This window comes from Kryptolebias marmoratus, linkage group LG10 (genome assembly GCF_001649575.2).
Source record: "Kryptolebias marmoratus isolate JLee-2015 linkage group LG10, ASM164957v2, whole genome shotgun sequence".
NCBI lineage: Eukaryota > Metazoa > Chordata > Actinopteri > Cyprinodontiformes > Rivulidae > Kryptolebias > Kryptolebias marmoratus.
In genome coordinates this window covers 5,448,591-5,466,780 of record NC_051439.1, presented here as the reverse complement: position 1 = coordinate 5,466,780, position 18,190 = coordinate 5,448,591, and the positions used below count along the sequence as shown (strand labels likewise).

The 18,190-nt window shown below is 40.1% G+C and overlaps 2 protein-coding genes across 4 annotated transcripts in view; both read right to left on the bottom strand.

Annotated features, from left to right (window-relative positions):
- Positions 1–456, bottom strand: part of vsnl1b (visinin-like 1b) — an 11,304-nt gene extending 10,848 nt beyond the window's left edge. The window contains exon 1 of the mRNA XM_017421580.3: positions 85–456. The gene's annotated coding sequence lies outside the window, so the exon portion shown is untranslated. The remainder of the gene's footprint in view (positions 1–84) is intronic.
- A 4,782-nt stretch (positions 457–5,238) lies between these two features.
- LOC108239108 (sex comb on midleg-like protein 4) lies at positions 5,239–15,076 on the bottom strand. Of its 3 annotated transcripts, none has more exons than XM_017421619.3 (8): positions 14,943–15,076; positions 13,897–14,133; positions 12,837–12,966; positions 10,362–10,562; positions 10,050–10,211; positions 9,734–9,958; positions 8,237–8,385; positions 5,239–8,150 (listed from the first exon to the last, which is right to left on the bottom strand). In XM_017421619.3, exons 1-8 carry the CDS (start codon positions 14,943–14,945, stop codon positions 8,025–8,027), a joined length of 1,233 nt encoding a protein of 410 aa, XP_017277108.1. In that variant the 5' UTR covers positions 14,946–15,076; the 3' UTR covers positions 5,239–8,024. The 3 variants fall into 3 exon arrangements, with proteins under 3 accessions (XP_017277108.1, XP_037833567.1, XP_017277109.1); XM_037977639.1 differs by having other exon boundaries at positions 13,897–14,152; positions 14,943–15,064; XM_017421620.3 differs by lacking the exon at positions 14,943–15,076 and adding an exon at positions 14,486–14,684.
- Between the last annotated feature and the right edge of the window lie 3,114 nt (positions 15,077–18,190).

Sequence of the window (18,190 nt, the reverse complement as noted above, 5' to 3'; positions counted from 1 at the left end):
AGCATCCAGCCTCCACCTCTGGGCTGCAGGTTGCACATTAAAACAAAACACATCACGCACATGTGCGGGCGATCAGTTTCCTACCTTCTCAAAGAAGCCTCTGTCCGCTGATGATCTGTCGGAACCGAGCAGCTCTCTGCCTTCTGCGAACCAGTCCAGAACCCCCCCACCCTCTCTCCTCCGATGGAAGCGTTCACCCAAACGGGATTATTCTCCAGCAACGTGCGCCTTCTTTTAAAAAAACAAACAAACAAACAAAAAAAAAAACACACACACACACACACACACACTCTCGCTCACGCGCACACACTTACACTGACACCACCGCCGCTGTGATGAAATGTGGAGATTTGTTTCCAGTTGAGGCGCAGCAGGGACCGATCCCAGACCAGACTACAGAAGCAAGCGCTTCACAGCTCCGGTTGGCTTCAGCCGGATCGTGTCACGTTGCGTCCTGATGAGGAGGAGGAGGAGGAGGAGGACGGGGAGGAGGATGGGGAGGAAATCAACACGCTGGATGACTGTGCTGCAGGTGAGCAGTGCGCAGGATCTGCTCAGGAGTCACAACACTGATGCAACAAACCTTGAATGGGAAGATTTTACTTCTGATATTTGGAGCCCCTTATAAACTGGGTCATTTTTGATATCTAATAAAACTTCAGAATCATTACAGGTGACAAAGCATAATCATTACAGCACATTTCATTATCCTGTTCAGTTTTTTTCTGTCCCATATCCCATCAGTCAGCTTTGAAATGAAGCAGATATTATACACCAAAATGTACAGATTAATCAGGAGTAGTGAGTTTTGATTTTCAGGAGCTGCACATCACATGACAGAGACAAAATTAGCAAAAAGCTGTGAGGAAAAGAAGATGAGAATCAGTGAGGTTTAGGTGAAACACCTAAGAAAACCCAGATCTCGTTGACATTCTCTAACTCAGACAGACTTCACAGCAGAAACATGATTCAAAGTTTAAAAGGGTCACAGAAAGTTAAACTTTGCATGTCTGAACTGGTATTTTGGTGTCTTTTAAGGTTTTTACACGATCAAAGTTGAGTTTTATGATGCAAATTTATATTTTAGCTCCAAACATTCTCTTCAAGCTAGAAAGTTAAGGTTTTTTATCTTCTCTTATCTCCTACATAAAACACTGAAAACCTAAACATCCATGTGGCCATCAGAGGCTTCTGCTCACGGTTCAAGAATTTTGAAGATACAACTTGTGGTTTTCGCTCAGCAACTATTTGTTTGAGGCTTACTTTTCAGCTTGAGGTTGTATTCATATTTCCCACTAATTCAATATATAGCGAGTGCCTTGTCAGCCAATTCAATGCCAGTTGCACAAGTCAGCATCAAGTGCATACACCAATCTGATGCTCCAAAGTGGAACAGTCATCAGTCACTTCCTCTACATGGACGACATCAAGCTGTATGCCAGAAACAAGCAAGACATCGATCCACCTCGCCAGTATATACAGCAAGGACATTGGTATGCCATTTGGACTGGATAAATGAGTCAGAGTGTTGTCCAAGAGAGGCAAGGTGATCACAACTGAAGGGGTTGAACTACTTGAAGGCATCATTGCAGATGTCCAGGACAGCTATGAGTACCTTGGTATACTGCAGACAAATGGCAAACAGGATGAAGCCCCAAGGAAGTCAGCTACAACCAAGTACCTACAGAGAGTAAGGCAGGTCCTGAAGAGTCACCTGAATGGTAAGAACAAAGTCCAAGCCATCAATAAATATGGGGTGCCAGTCATTAGATTCCCTGCTGGTATAATAACCTGGACAAAGGAGGAGAGAGAAGCCACAGACATCAAGACATGAAAGCTCCTCACAATGCATGGAGGGTTTCAGCCTAAGTCCAGCACCCTGAGACTGTCCACTAAGAGAAAGGAGGAAGGCAGAGGATCAGTGAGCATCAGAGCCATGATACAGGAAGAAACAACCAAGATCCTGGAGGACATCAGGAAGAAAGCCCCAATGATGATCTGCTAAGTGAATGTCTCAGGCAGCAGAAACCCAGTGAGGAAGAGGAGAAAGAGGAACCCTCATGGAAAGATAAGCTCCTGCATAGCATGTACCACCGGCAGGTTGAGGAAGTGGCTGATATCAACAAATCCTACCAGTGGCTAGAAAAGTCCTAGGAACAGCTACGATACTGAAGAGACCCTCAAGCTCCCAGGCCTCTGATAGAGGACCCGAGCTTGAAGTGAAAGTGGAACCACCCACGTGGAACACATAGGCCAAGCTAATTTAAAGTGCAAACTTAAATGGGCCAGTCTGAGGCACAAAACTCCGGGGCTGAAAATGAGGACCACTCTGGCCCTGCACATACAGACGCAAAAACATAATCGCCAACCTTCCCCTTTTGGCACTAGGTGATATTAATGTGTATGAATAGAAGATCTTTGTTGGAAAAGTGATTCATGAGTCCAGAGTTTTACCAAACACTGATTAGACAAGATAAAACTGTCAAGGCGAGGGGAGACAGAGACAAACCCAGAACGCAAAATCATCTTCTTAAAAGAAACTAATTTATTAACTTAAACAAACAGATAAACAAAAAGGGCTGACGTGGCAGCAAAAAAACAAACGATAACAAAAATCCAGATTTTTAAGGAACAGAGCATGGCAGGGAGCAGAACAAAAAAGCAACAACAATGATCCAGCGGGGTGGTGGAGAAAATGACCAGGTTATATACACAGGGGATAATTATGGGAAGTGGGCACAGGTGAGTGATTACAATAACTTACAGGTGGAGATGGGCGTGGCAGATAATCAGGGGCAAACAGAGGGGAAGTGAATACTGACTGAGGCACTGGGAACAGACACAAACAAGAAAACAAATGCAAAATGAATCCAAAAGAAAAAGAAAAACAAAACCCAAATCATTACAAAAACCTGCTCTTTAAAAACATTAATCTGCTGCAGGTGAACCTGTTCCTGATTAATCAGGACCTCACAAGCAGTCCTGGAGGGTCCCTAGAAAATAATTTAATTGCCACAAATATGGGTCACCTTTGTGAACTCCTGAGTGTTGAATAACAGACGAGGCTTTGAGACGTAAATGCTCTCCAACTAGAAAAATTAGCAATTTCTGTGAAAATGCAATGCTGAGTGCTGAGTGACTGTGCTGATATTTGTTGAAGAGATTGAAATTGATTTGTTAAAGTTAGAACTACTAGAACAAAAGCCAAATTTAACAAAAAAAGCTAAAAACAGCAGAACAATAGGTAAAAGCTAAAAATAAAATGAGTACACTGAAGTTTTTTTTTTTTTTGAAAGAGCAGTTATTTAAAGATTTGAAGAACTCTCAATTCATTTCTGTAAGAAAAAGCTGTAAATAAAGTTAAATAATTCACAAAGTATGAAAGTTACAAAAATCAAAAGTCATCGCCGTAATATCCTGGACGAGCTGAACGTTTTGATACAAAAATGGCTGATATAGATGGAAGCATGTTGAAGTAGTGATGGCTCAAAACATGTACGGAAGAAACTATAAACGGGAAAACAATACTGTGAACGCCGCCTCGGCATTCAGACAATAATACAAACCTCAATCCAAACTTTTGAAATGAAAAGTCTGAGTGGGTTTTTCATTTCTCACTTTAATGCGTACATACAGAAGAGCACACACAGAAGATCCCTGTAGATCTCACAAACACAAAAAGCAAACAGGTAAATACGTACAGTAGATAATATTTAGCACCAGCAGAGAGTTCTGTTCGACTCTGTTTTCTCTAAAACTCTTTATCTGTGGGGATTTTCAAAATAAAACACCTTTGTTGGATCTCACCAGGCATGGCTTACATGTAAGCATTCAATTACAAAGGTTAACTGACTTATAAAAGGATACATACTCTACACCAAAAGTGGTCTAGAAAAGCAACGCGATGTATATTCGTTAAGGTTTTCTCAGTGTCGCCTTTATGCTGGCAACTTCTGTATCAACACTGATGCACGATTAACAACAAAAAAAACAACCTTCGTATGAGAGTATATAAAGCAGAGATAACTGTCATGTAACAATCTTCCATACTAAAACATCATTATATCACACTGATAGCATCCTTTTTTATATATACTGTATTTTTACAAGATAGCCACAGTCTGTTTTTAAGTTAAATATTAAAATTATACTAAAAGAGAATGTCAAGTTCTCATACAGCCACGTGAAAAAATGTATCAAAATGATTTTTCTAACAAAAAACAAACAATAACATTGTGTCGAATGCACCATTTTTCAGTACAGTACAGGTATAGATATGTTTTTAGCTTCCGAAAACACATATGAACAAGATAAATGTGTTGTTTTTTTTTACTTTTTGATTTATATTTTCTGCCAGATCATAAATGCTGGTCAAATTCTTCCAGGACTGACTTTTTTTTTTTTTTACCAAATAAGCTACACTGAGGGGAGGGAGATGCATAAAGTACTTATTTCTTTTAGATTCTTAAGGTTCTAGTTTAAGATTTATGCCAAAAGCAGATAAAGGTGTGTGTGTGGTGGGGGGGTGAGTGAATTTCTGATATTATGGAAATCATTTGTGAGTGGAGACGGGTCCGTGAGCTGTACGGAGAGGAGGAAGGTTTGAATCCGAGGGGTATTTTAAATCCAGCTCACAGACACCAGCTCAGCCTTGAAATGCTTTATTTGATTCACTCTGAAATAAATGAGTTTAGTCTAAAATATTAACATCAGAAAACAGCTGATTTCAGTAAAAATTCAAGGTCTAGCATTCCTTGAAGGAACGCACATCACCACTATCACTGAGTCAGTTAGAGCCATTTTTGTGTTTGCAAAGGCTGCTTAGCTGAGGTGGCCATCTTGAATTGGATTGACTCCGAAAGCTAATCAGTTGTAGGTGTACATCCATTAATCACTTTCTGAGAGCTTTGTTAAAATCTGCCCAGCAACACATTAGATATTGTGCTAACAGACAGACAGTGTTGACTCCAAATAGTTATTGCCAAAGTTTTATGCAAAGATGTCGCACAATGTGTAGCACTTGAAGTGTGCGTTGAGGAAAGCTCTGTGCTACTACCTCACCAAATTTCAGCTCAATATCTGTGAAATTGACTGAGTTATAGCTATTTTTGTGTTTCCTAATGTCATTAAGCTGTGGCGGACATCTTGAATTGGGTTGACTCCAAACATTAATCAGCTGTAGATGTATACCCAAATATTACTGTCTGAGAGTTTCATTAAAATCTGTCCAGTGGTTCATGAGATATTTTGCTAACAGACATATAAATACACAGACACAGGGAAAAAACATTAATATTATTGGTGGGCAATTAAAAAACAAACAAACAAATAAATCCACTTTATGTCATCTGCTTTGCCCCAAAAAGCAGGAAGACAGATACAAGTCAGCTGGTGCACAAAATGAAACCAGATTACCCCTCCAGACTCGGTTGGAGGCTAAAATCTCACCTTAAAGGAATAGTTCAAATTTTTATTGATACATTTTCTTCGAGCGGCTATGAGTAGGCAGCATCTTATCTGCAGTGGACAGCAAATAAGACAGTTTCGAGCCATAATCAAGCTCACAGTTAGTCAATCTACTCCAAAAGTGATTTGAGACTTTTAAAACTTCAATCATATTACTGGTTAAAGCAAACATTAACTGATACAAAACTAAAGTGGTGTAATCTGGACTGAGTCTGTTTACCACAAACTAGTAGCAGCTCCTGAGCATAAATATTAGTGGGGAAGACATCTTTGATTTCTGAATTGCTAACCACCCAAATTTGACAAGTTTTGGTACATTTTCCAGGAAAAAGGCTATATGTTGTTTAATATTCATTTCAGTTTTTTTGTGCACAACAATGGTGCCTTTTCTTTCTCCCTCTCTCTCCCACAGGTTGAAGTTGCGTCTTGCGTGCCTCTGGAGTGGTTTTAATTTTACCAGTGTAAAACAAAACGGGCAGGCAGGTACACAGCTGTGTCAGCAGGACAGCATTCATGCACACCAGGCCTTTTCTCCAACCGAACGGCACACACACACAGAAACACAATAGGTTGTAAAAGTATCCACTGCTGTAGTATTCTGTCTGTTTTGTTGTCTTACAACCTGGAGTTTTATTGGATTTTTTTGTAAAAAAAACCCCAAAAACAAACAAACTCCAGATTAACAAAGTTCAGTCCGGGTAAAAAGATCTATCTGTGGGGAATCTTAGACTACGTTCACAGTGCAGGCAATACTTCTTTGCCCTTATGTGACTCATACCTGATTTTAAATGACAATCTGAACATCACAAATTAGATTTATGTAGTTTTTTTCAAATCCGACCCAGACTTCATTTCATTTGTGGTCCTAAATCAGACGCATGTCCAGTGTTTTTCACAGCGATCTCGGTCTGAACGGTCAGGTCGATTTCCGACCTTTATGTCATCAAAGTGTGACAAACGTCACAATTCTGCAACGGAGGAGGTGGGAAGCGGCAAGATCAAACGTAAACATTGGCTGAAACAAGCACAGCCGATATTACTTTAGTTGGCTCTGATTGTGCAACAACTTCAGAATTGATACTCACATGCTAACATGTGTAGCATCCATGTTTACTTCCATAGTAAACTGTTGACGTTGGAATCTGATGACGGCCGCATTTCAATTATAATGTGAACGACCAATCAGATATCAGCAAGTAATCTGAACTGAGCAGTAAGACCTGCAGTGTGAACGTAAGCTAAGTGGAGCTACAGACACAAACAAATAAGGTTGGAGAAAATATCCTGATGTGACTTCATTGTAGCTGCCGACAGGGAGATATGATAAATTTACTGACGAATATTGATCTATCCTGCCCCATAACTGCAAATAAGTTAAAAAAAACTGAGAATGAATCACCAAAAACCATTCTAACACACAAAACAAAACAATCCACATCAAGCTAAGTGTTAACTAAGTAACATTATTTATTAGGAGGAACTATTTTTTGCGGCAAACAATTTCTCGTTTAGAAGGGTGCTGCTCCGCCTGCCTTTATGAACTGACCACGTTCGGCAAAAACTGTTTTGTCATGTATGTTTGTCTTCTTTCTAAACAGAACGACGTGAAAGTGACGCTGAATAAGAGTGTATAATCTTACTCAGGCGAGTGATATATAGAACATCAAACTATCATGTTACCTAGTGACGTCACCGTTGACAGATCTATTGGTTTATGGACGGGCTAAAAATGTTTTGTTTTTTCTCAGAAGATTATCATGCTGTTATTGTGGACTTTCTCACCATCTAGTGGCACAGCATGGATATTTCGGCGCCTTCGTTATATGTTTTTTTAATCTAAACTCAGACAAAATTATGCATTGAAAAAATATCCAAAGTAAAATGGACTGAACCTTTGATGACTGAAACCCATTCTGGAATAGGCCTCAATCAGACTAGCTGTTAGCATGACTTATTCATGAGTATTTCTCCCTGGTTTTCTAAACTGAGATTGTTTTGACTGCTATCTACTGCAGGTAAGATACAGACTACTGCTTTACAGAAACCCATTTTGATAAATTGAAAGAAGATGATCTTTTAGAGCAGTTTTATATTCTTACAACGTTTCTGTAAATCTGTTACTGCAGGTTTTCACCCTCTAAAGACCTTAAGCTTAGTCATCTTGTATGGGGTTGACTCCAAAAGTTAATCAGTTGTATATGTACACCCAATGATTACTTTCTGAACGTTTTATGAGATATTTTGCTAAAAGAACGGACACACACACACGGACGAAAACATTATCATCGATAAATCTGCTCAGGTATATCCTTATATTTCTGTTTGGTGTCACTGACTCACTGCAATATAATCAAATTTAGAGCAAGTTCAGGTAGTAGTAAACTAACTTTAGTATTTTCGTAGACTAAAAGGAAGTGATGGACCTTGTTTCCGGGGACCCTAAATGAAATAACACACCTCATGATGCTGGGTGACTTTCTCCCCATTGGATCACAAACCTGCCATCCCAGGGAAGTCACCCCAGTCAAAGTTCTGTTGGACTGAAAATGACAAAGCTCTCAGACCTTCGTCTGCTTCAGTCTGTCGATGTGGAAGCAAAGCTTCAAGGCCGGCCCGAGCTTCAGTCCGAGGTACTTCATGATCATGTCGCTCTTAAGGAGCAACAGCGCGTTCCCGTCGATCTCCTGAGAGAAGCAGACGTGTACTTCAGTATCAATCAGGTTCACTCTGGACTGCTAACTCAGTAACATAAAAACATCAGCCGGCTCACGTGTTTCCTGAAGACATCTATGTGAGGACCGAGAGCCTGGGGGTCTGCATCCCTGATGAACCAGACCACATCCTCCACAGACCAGGTGGTTGGGTCCTTACTGGATGGAGCCTTGGAGTCCTGGGCTTCCGGAGACACATTATAACCTCCTGGGAAAACATCAACATGGTTTACTTTTCAGTGAAAGGAGAGAGCAGAATGACCGCTGAACTGTGCTTTTTAAATCATTAGTTAAGAGCTAAAAGAAGCAAAATGGTAGTTAACCCCCCTCAACGCCATCACCACACACACAAAATGCTAGCTAAAAGCTAAAAGCAACAAAAGATTGTTTGAGAGAAAAGCCTCAAAAGACGAGATAAATTTATTCAATTTATTTAATTTCCCTTTGGGATTAATAAAGTATTTTTGAATTTGAATTGAATTGAATTTGAATAAAACTGAAGTAGCAAAAGGGTAGCTAAAAGACAAAAATAGCAAAAGGTTAGATATTGCTAGCTAAAAATTAAAGTAGCAAAAGGGCATCTAAAAGTAACAAAAGGTTAGCTAAAAGCTAAAAGTAGATAAAGAGAAGAAAACAGAGCATAGTATTGTGTATTCTGAAGCAGATTTTAAAAAAAGAACAATGTTTTTGAAGAAACTGAAGATATCCATGCATTCCTATGGGGAAACTATTTTTCAATAAAGTGAAATATTTTGAAAAGTATAAAAGTTGCAAAAACCAAAAGTCATATCACCCATCTCCTGACTTTGCTGAACGGCTAAAATAGATCAAAGTGTGCAGAAGTCGTTAGCTTGCTTCCTGTCACCAAAGGCCAAGGCGATAATGTTTTCGCCCATGTTTGTGTGCTTGTTCTTGTTTGTTTGTAGCTTTAATATCTCTTGACCTACTGGATGGATTTTACATCTACAACTGATTAACTTTTGGAGTCAGCCCAGTTCAAGATGGCTGCCACAGCCAACTGACCTTAAAATCCACAAAAATGTGTATAATGTAATCAATTTTACAGTTACATCTTCAGAGCACTAACAGATTGTGCAAGATTTTTGTTTGATGTTCTGCCATTAAATATTTGAAGTCAGCTCTGTCTGTTAGTAAAATATAGCTCATGAGCCACTGAACAGATTTTATTGAAACATTCAGGAAATAATTATCTAAAACTGATCAATCTTTGGAGCCAACACAGTTAAACATGGCTACCACAGCAAATTGACTTTAAAAAACACAAATATGGCTTTAATTTGGGCAGTTTTACAAATATTAAGAAAAAAACTTGACATCTGCGCGGCAGAGAGTCTTTCCAAACACATTCGGTGAGCTTGACATCTTTTATTATTGCAAGAAATTGCTCATAGCTACACAATTACAACTCCATCATTTCTGAAAGAAAGATCTTAGTCTCAAACGTTTGTCGTGACAGGTGGTGGGCGATGTGCATTCCTTCAAGGAATGCTAGGCCTCTAACTGTGTTGACGACTTTGTTTCTGATGACTCCTCACCTGTCCTGTTCCCATCAGGAAATGAGTTTGGGCTGGTGTTCGACTGTCTGCACATGCTCATGGAGGCCGAGCCGTTGGAGAACTGCTGTGAAGACCGGAACCCGTAGGAGGACTTTGGTGCGTAGGAGGCGCTTATGGAGCTGAAAGCAGAATCACCGTGGTCGACGGAGTAGCGTTTGCCATCTGACTGGTTGACGTGGTAGTCTTCAGTCATGGATGTTTCAGCTGGAGACCAGAAGGAGAAAAACAATCTGTGTAAATTCAATTTGTCTGTTTACACAAGTGCAGGTTCTGCTGTTGGAGGCAACACTGAGACCAGCTGAGGGGTAAGATCCACCGCTGTGCTGGCTAATGGGCTGATCGCTGAAGAGGTTTTCACAGTGCAAGCTGCGGCAGAGCTTCTTGAGAAAACGAAGCACATAGTCGATGCTGTTCACCACGGGGAGGCTCAGAAGATGCTGCTTCCCATCAAACGTGGCTGGAAGAGCAAAACCAGACCAGATTGCATTTAGTTTCTCACAAACCGGTTCTTTAAAGGTTCACTAAATGTATTTCTCTCAGTCCCAAAAGAAGTTAATGTTATGAAACAAACGGAGAACAACACCTGAGTGAGGCCTTGGTACAACACCTGATATTTTTTCTCCTCCATAGCCTTGCGTGAGGAGGGTGAAGACGGTTTTCTGCTGGAAGGCGCTGTCGATGCAGCCCTGGACGGCCTGCTGCAGCACCACGGAGGGTCTGTCGGGTCCGAAGTGATCGGGGAGCTGCTGGATCTTCTTCCTGTCCAGGTTGGGACCGGTCTTGGCCTGCTTGTTGATGTAGATACAAACTGCAACAGGAGAAACAAAACGTTTGCGTCGATTCTCAGTCGTCCGAGATATGGCAAAACCTAAAGGTTTTAAAGCAAAGCAGCTGGACTTCTTTGCTTTTTTTCCTTTGCTTGTTGATAACGCTTGGCTTCTCACTCGAGCGGTCTCAGCCGTTGTGTCAAGACACTTCACCCTCCTTGCCTTGCCTGCTGGTGGTGGTCAGAGGGCTCGGTGGCGCCGGTGTAATGGCAGCCTCACTTCTGTCAGCCCGCCCCAGGGCAGCTGTGGCTACAATGTAGCTCTCCACCATCAGTGAATGAATGGGTGAATGATTATAGTGTGAAACGCTTTGGGGTCCTTGGACTAGATAAGGCGCTATACAAGTGCAAGCCATTTACCATTTATTTGTCATGTTTTGAAAATGGCACGAGGGAGACATCCATCACACATTCAGTTTGTAGTGATCCATGCCTCTTTTGGTTCCACAGAGCTCTCTTCATTTCTGAAAGCTATGCAGGACGTGGCTGGCTTCATTAGTGATGATTTATGAACAATCAGAGACAGCTTAAAGACAGACTGGTCTTTGAAGCCATTTTATGGAACTTTTTCAAAAGCGCCTTAACTAAATTCCAGTTTCTGTCTGTGAGGCTGACACCCTGTTCACTTTTAAGACCAGGTTTAAGACTTTCCTTTCTGATAAATCCTATAGTTCGGGTTGGTTTGGGTTTCCTCAGCTATCCCTTAGTCCTGCTGCTATAGGCTCAGACTGCTGGAGGACAAACTGACCACTCTACTGTAATTATTTCTGTCATTAACCTGTGTTTTTCTTTGTCTTTCTTCCAATAAGAACTCCACCTGGACCAGTCACTCTGTGTCTGTCGTGTCTCTTTCCTGTCCTCTCAAACTCAGCTGGTTAAGGCAAATGGCCGCCCGTCTTGAGCCTGGTTCTGGTTCTGTTGGAGGTTTCTTCCTGTTAAAGGGGAGTTTTACCATTCCACTGTTGCCAGTGTGCTGCTCAGGATGGGTGATTGCAGCGAAGTAAAGATTCAACACAATCTGCTGGCTTCCTAAGATAAATAACTTTTGCTAATTAGCTTTTGTAATGTATGGGAATGTTTTTGTACAGTCCCCTGAGATGACTTTTTTGTGCGTTAAAAAAAAACTGAATTGAATTGAATTTATTCGCACAAATATTTTGAACACATTTAAAATTCAAGCAACAAGACTGAGTCTCTTCGACTGAAAAAGAAAATTGTGAATCCCTGCAAACAGTTTCAGCCCAGTGAAATACTACCTTAGAGCAAGAACATGGCTGAAACACAGCTTCTTCCCTGATGCTGTGAAGTTCCTAAATTCAGTTTCTTTAAGCTGCCCTCCAGACTTTTATTGATGGAAGTTTATGTTTTTACCTCCGCCAAGGAGCTTATGTTTTCAGTAGTGTTGGTTGTTTGGTTTGTTTGCAAGATCAGTTGATTTTGAAAAAAATAAAAAAAATAAATGTTGGGGTGGTCACAAGAACCACTTGATTAAATTTTGGTGATGATCCCCATTATGATTCAAATAGGACTATTTTTAAATGATGCTATGGTCTTGGTGGAGGTTTGCGCTCTCCGAGTGCTCCTAGGAAAATTATTCTTTATTTTAAATTTTTATTTTTATTTTAAACTGGTCTGAGGAATACATATTGTTCTCCCATGTTTCAGACGTGATGAATGACAAATAAATCCCATTGAAGCATCGATCGTAGGAGAAATCTAGGCGTCCCACAAGAACCAGGAAGCTGAAGCCAGAACGGGACCATCTTCCCTGTCTGCTGGCTCCAGTGTAACTTTTAAGTCTCGACCCCTCTATGTAAAAAAACGGGACATTGCTTTTGTAAAATAAAAAAAATAAAACAACCAAAAACACTTCAGATAATTATTTTCAGTTCTTGACTCTTGTTGATTCATATAGTTCTTCCCTTGCTGCATTATGACCAAATTCATTTCTTCATTTTCATTTTTTCAATTCATTTTTTTAACACACTTAGCTGTAATTAGTTGCTTCACGCCTAAAAAAGCTCATGTGACACCATGATTGTGCGCGGGGGACCTGTTGGGACTTAAAGCCCTACATCCCAAGTGTACAGACACTGGTTTCCTAAATGGCAGCACGTGTAACCCTACACACTTCATCTTTTATGGTCAATGGTTCAGAGTTGCTTTTTCTGTGCTTCTGATTTTTCTGTTTCAAATTTATGCTAAAACAAACAAGAAACAAATGAAACGAAAAGCTTGTTCGTCTTGGTTTGTTACCTGTGAGCACCTGGGGTGTAGCAGAGTGGGGGATGGTGGCAGCATCTTGAGGAATGGAGCTCATGTCCGGCTCAGGGGTGCTGCTGGGTGGAGAGATGGCCAGAGGTGTCATCACCATCCGTGGTTTGAGCTGGAGGAGAAAGAAATGTTTGTGCTCATGTGTGTTTTTAGGATTTACAACGGAACCACCATTCTACTCCTTTTAGCTTCCATTTTGCTCTTTTTAGCTACTGATTTGCTCATTTTAACTTGAGCATCTGTTTTGCTATGTTGAGCAACCTTTTATAAAAAATTTTTTTTAGTCATGTTAAAATATGTTGCTAATTTTAGCTTTAACATTTGTTTCCCTGCTTTTAGCTCATTTTAGCTACTGTTTTGCTTTTTTAGCCTTAGCATCAGTTTGGCTAATTTTAGCATCTGTTTTAAAGCTTTTCAGAGCTTTTAAAATATATAGCTACTGTTTTACTCATATTAGTTGTTGTATCTGTTTTGATACTGCTTTGCTAATTTTAGCTTTAGCAAAGATTTAGCTGCTTTTAAATACTGCTTTGCTCATTTGTGCATTTGTTTTAGCTTCTGTTCTGCTATTTCAGCCTGTGTTCTGCTTATTTTAGCTTCTGTTCTTTTTTTTTTTTTTTTACTTTAACAACTCAGTTTTGGCTTCTTCAACAAATTTCATCAGTCATTCAGAACTCAGCGTCCTCACTGCATTTTCACAAAAAATTCAATTTCTCCATTTTATTTGTAGATTAATAATCTATGCTTAACACAGTAGAGAAGTAAAGCTGTGTAAGTACAAAAACAATAAAAATAAAAATTTTGAATTTATTTTTAAAATCAATATTTAACTGCAGCAAACCAAAGCTTTACACGTGTTATCTTTCCGTGTGTTGCAAAGGCTTCTATAAAACCCTCAGAAAGCCACAGAGCCTGTACATATGTCTGTCTGTCTGTCTGTCTGTCTGTCTGTCTGTCTGTCTGTCTGTGCACACATGCATTTTTAAATACGCTGCACCCACACACAGCCTCTCCTCCCCTGTTTCCTCCCCATGTGGCTGACCTTGAAGCCTGGCTTTCTCCCCCTCTTCTTGGGTACTTTGAGCGGAGGAAGGGACTCAGGGTAGTGGTTAGGAAAATCCATCTTGGCGACGCTGCGGAGGGGGGGCCTCCCTCTCTTCCTGCCCGGTATCTTCCCCGTCTGACTCGGGATGAAGGATGGAGCCACCGCAGCCGACTGCATGTCACCGTTGTTGCTGTCTGATTTGTGTGCCACTGCAGCAGGTCCACTCATCTGGAGCTGGAGACAAAGGAAACATCTACTGAACTCCAGAGGAGCATGTTTACACCCGCACTCCACTCACAGCTGGATTCTCCTCACCTTTTCAGGAGGTGCACACCAGAGAGCAGCATTAGCATTAATTTGGAGCAGAAAAATAGGAAGCAGGGTGGATTGTAAAGGGAAAGTGAATGACAGCAACATGTAAATGAAAAATAAAATAACAAAAACTGCACTTTACTCCTCTGTTAGAGGAGCAACATTTAGCAGAGTAGAACACAAAGAGCAGCCATGCATGATATGTGAAGGAAATAGCACCTCCATCCTGTCCTGATAACATAAATAAACCTGACAGACGAAGGGGGGCTATTACCTGCTGTCTTCTATTGTGAAAGCCCAAGAGCCAAGAGCTTTTGTCTTATATTCCAAAGGCCTAAAGGCAACCCTAAATCCTTCTTACTGCAGGAAAAGCCATCTTGTTTTTGCTGTATGCGGCTTTTTTTCCTTGTCCCTTTCTGGTGAACACACTGCTGCTGCTGCTGCTGCTCGGCACACAGGCTGCAGACATCTCATTAGACTAATGCATTCAGCAGTGGCAGAGAGGGGGTGGGGGGGAACTGACTTTACCATGGCTACCCAGCTATGAATTACCATTATGATGACAGCGTCCACCCTAATCTTAAAGAAGAAGCGAGGACAGGACCGTGGAACGTCTCCCACGAAGTGGAACCAAAAGCTGCAGTTTGCCTCCTGATATATTCTCTTCTGAGGGGATTAGTCAAAGGATAAAGCATGTAAACAAACAGTAATCAATCACCGGCTGCACTCACCATCCAAACAGATGTGGAGGATCCCTGCGCTCCGTGTCGTTTCCTCCCTGCCTCCAACAGCTAAACACGTATATGAAAGCAAGGCGGATTCCACTGTAATACTGTATGTGTGTGTGTGTGTGTGTGTGTGTGTGTGTGTGTGTGAGCGCATTAAAGAGACAGGGAGGAAGAGGGGCTCCTCTGTTGTCATGGAAACAAGCCTGTAAGCCCTGACAGTTGTGTGCCATGTTTTGTCTGCAGCTCAGAGCTGCTGTGGAGCTGCAATCATTAGGTTTTTTTCCCCCTGCGATGACCTACTTTTAGCGTTATTGTGTGTTTCAAATAATAGATTTATTAGTGATTAGTTCATGAATGCATTAGTGCACTTCTCTGCAAAGGTTTGGTTTGTTAAAAGGTCATTTTATCATAATTATTAATTTTTTTTACTATAAATGTCAAATTTTTGCTGGTTCAAGCTTTTTTCCTAATCAGGGGCGTGACTATGGGTGGGCCTTAATTGATTGTCTGTGATCACTGTACATTACAGATTTGTATATATATATAGTTTGCCTTTGATGTTTTAGATGGCGGCTGTGTCTGAAGCCAGTCCAGCCGGTTCAGTGGAATTTGTTGGTTTAGTTGTAAGGACTGCCGAGGTATTTCTCTTTAGGACGGTGGTTCCTAAAGCTGGGTTCACGACCCCACTGAATCCTAAACCCCTTTTTATTAACTGGTGAGTTGAAATTTTGGGAGCCTGCATCGATGACATATAAGAAAAACACCCACAATTATATTCATCACCTTTTTTTTTTCAATTTTACTTCTTGTTTGCAAGATGGCTGGAAAATTTGAATTTTTTCTTCGGTCTGACTAAAGCATGCTTGATTTGAACTGAGGAAATAGAAAATGCCACTTTTTGTGACAAGGATTCACATTGTTCACAATCTTGGATATAAAATGCTGTAGTTTGCTTAAATTAAGAAACATGATCTTAGTATAACTTGAAAGCTTTTTCAAAAGAAAATATTTGTTGTGAAACAGACTTGCTGAAAACTTTACTGTAATAGTTACAGGTTTCTGCTGCTGTTGTATGTGAGTCAGAAGCTGAGTAGTTTGGGAACCACAATGACAACGGGGTCATTGTTCAGGTAAACATTGTTCCAGTTTCTATTCATTTTACAAGCTGGGTTAAATTAAGTGGCTCACCCACTTTCAGTCAGGCCCACCTGGAAACTCACTTCTGGTTATGCCACGGATCCCAGTACGAAGAGTTTGTGCTTTTATTTCTTAATTTCTTTGGTTTTTGGTGATCTAGATTAAAACTCCAAACAAAAATACTAGAGTTACTGTTTCATCTTTAACAAACAATTCGATTTTAAAATGCAAAGCAGCCAAAAAGCAAAAGGTGTGCGTGTTTGGTAGCAAAATAACTCCACTGAACAGACATTAATAAAACTGAATATATGTCTACAAATAACTAACTTTTAGGGTCAACCCAATTCAAACCAAGTGAACACATAAATGGCCACAACTCAGTCATACTGAAGCTAAAACCCGGTGTGGTTGTAGCTGACAGTCATTCACAACACATACTTGGAGCACAAACAGATCGAGCAAGACCTCACATCTCTTGAGATGGCAAAAAACACCATTAATAACTAGACACAGGGGCCAAACAGGACGAGCGCCCCCTGTTGGCTGGCTGCAGAACAGGTTAAAGTCCATGTAAATGAATGGGTGTTCTGGGTGCTGGTTGATTCAAGCATCTTATTAGTGTTGATGGGTTTGACCAAAGCAGCTATTTTTCAACATAAGATGTCTCCTTAAAAATTTCTTATGTGTCCTTATGCCTCCTATTGTCTCCTTATGTGTCATTTTTGATTTTATGAATTCTTTTTGTTTCCTTTGGGTCCTTTTTGTCTTGTTATGCTTCACTATGTCTGCTTCTATGTTCTTTTTGTGTTCTTAAGTGTCCTTTGTCTTTATATGTATCATTTTTGTCTTTTTATGCATCTTTATTTGTCCTTACACATCTGTTTTGTGTCCTTATGTGTCTTTTTGCTTTTTCTATCTGTCTTTCTGCTTACCATGTCTCTTCTTTTCGTTTTTCTTTTTACAATTTTCAGCTAGCATTAAAAGGGTTCGGCTATTATCCAACTCACTTTCACATTTTTGTGTTAAAACTTCAACTCTTTATAATCTTCAACTAAATAGGAAAAGTTTAGCTTTTAAAATGATCTCAACTGAGCTTCAGCAAAATCAGACAAATCATTCACACTGCGTTTAAGCAGAAAATGAAAATTTTCTAGTTGAGGTATGTTTTTAGTAAAAGTTATTTTGGATTTCATATTTCTAAAGATTAAAAAAATATTGTATTTAATAATTAGTGGCTTGATTTTGTTATTTAATGTATCTCTTTTACTGTGAAATGTCAATTTTCTGTTAATGTCTTTTATGTGCTCCTGGTGTTTCTTATGACAAACAGGTAAAGAAGATGGATGGATGAATGGTTGGATGGATGGATGGATGGATGGATGGATGGATGGATGGATGGATGGATGGATGGATGGATGAATGGTTGGATGGATGGATGGATGGATGGATGGATGGATGGATGGATGGATGGATGGATGGATGGATGGATGGATGGATGGATGTTTCTTATGACTGATCCAACAAACATCAATCAAATTGTGTGAATGCTGAGTGCTGAATGACTTTACTGAAATGTATTAAAGAAACTGAATTAACAAAGTTAAAATGATCTTAAGAAGCTAAAGTTAGCAAAATAGTAGCTAAAGACTCAAATCATCCAAACAGTAGCTAAAAGCTAAAACTAGCAAAATAGTTGGAAGCTATAAATAGTAAAACAAAAGCCATAAGCTAAAATTAGCAGGAGTAGCTAAAAGCTAAAGTTAGCAAAACAGTAATTAAAACCTAGAAATTGAGCAAGTATGTAGTAGATTTCAGAAAAGGTAGTTTTTTCAAAAATTTGAAGAGTTCTCCGTTTATTTTAATGAGAAAAAAATTAAATATTTCAAAAAGCATAAAAGTTACAAAAACCAAGTCATAGAGGTAATCTCCCGAACAAGCTAAAGGTTTGGATATATGAATAGACAGAACAGGTGAAAGTTTTCTGAAGTGATTTCAGTCCAAAAACAGGAAGCCATGGTGTGAGTGCTGGCTCCGGACTGTTACCGGAGATCTGTCGCCCCCTGCTAGACAAACCCAAAACACTGCGCCGTGCTTCTGCTAGGCGTGTCATTGCT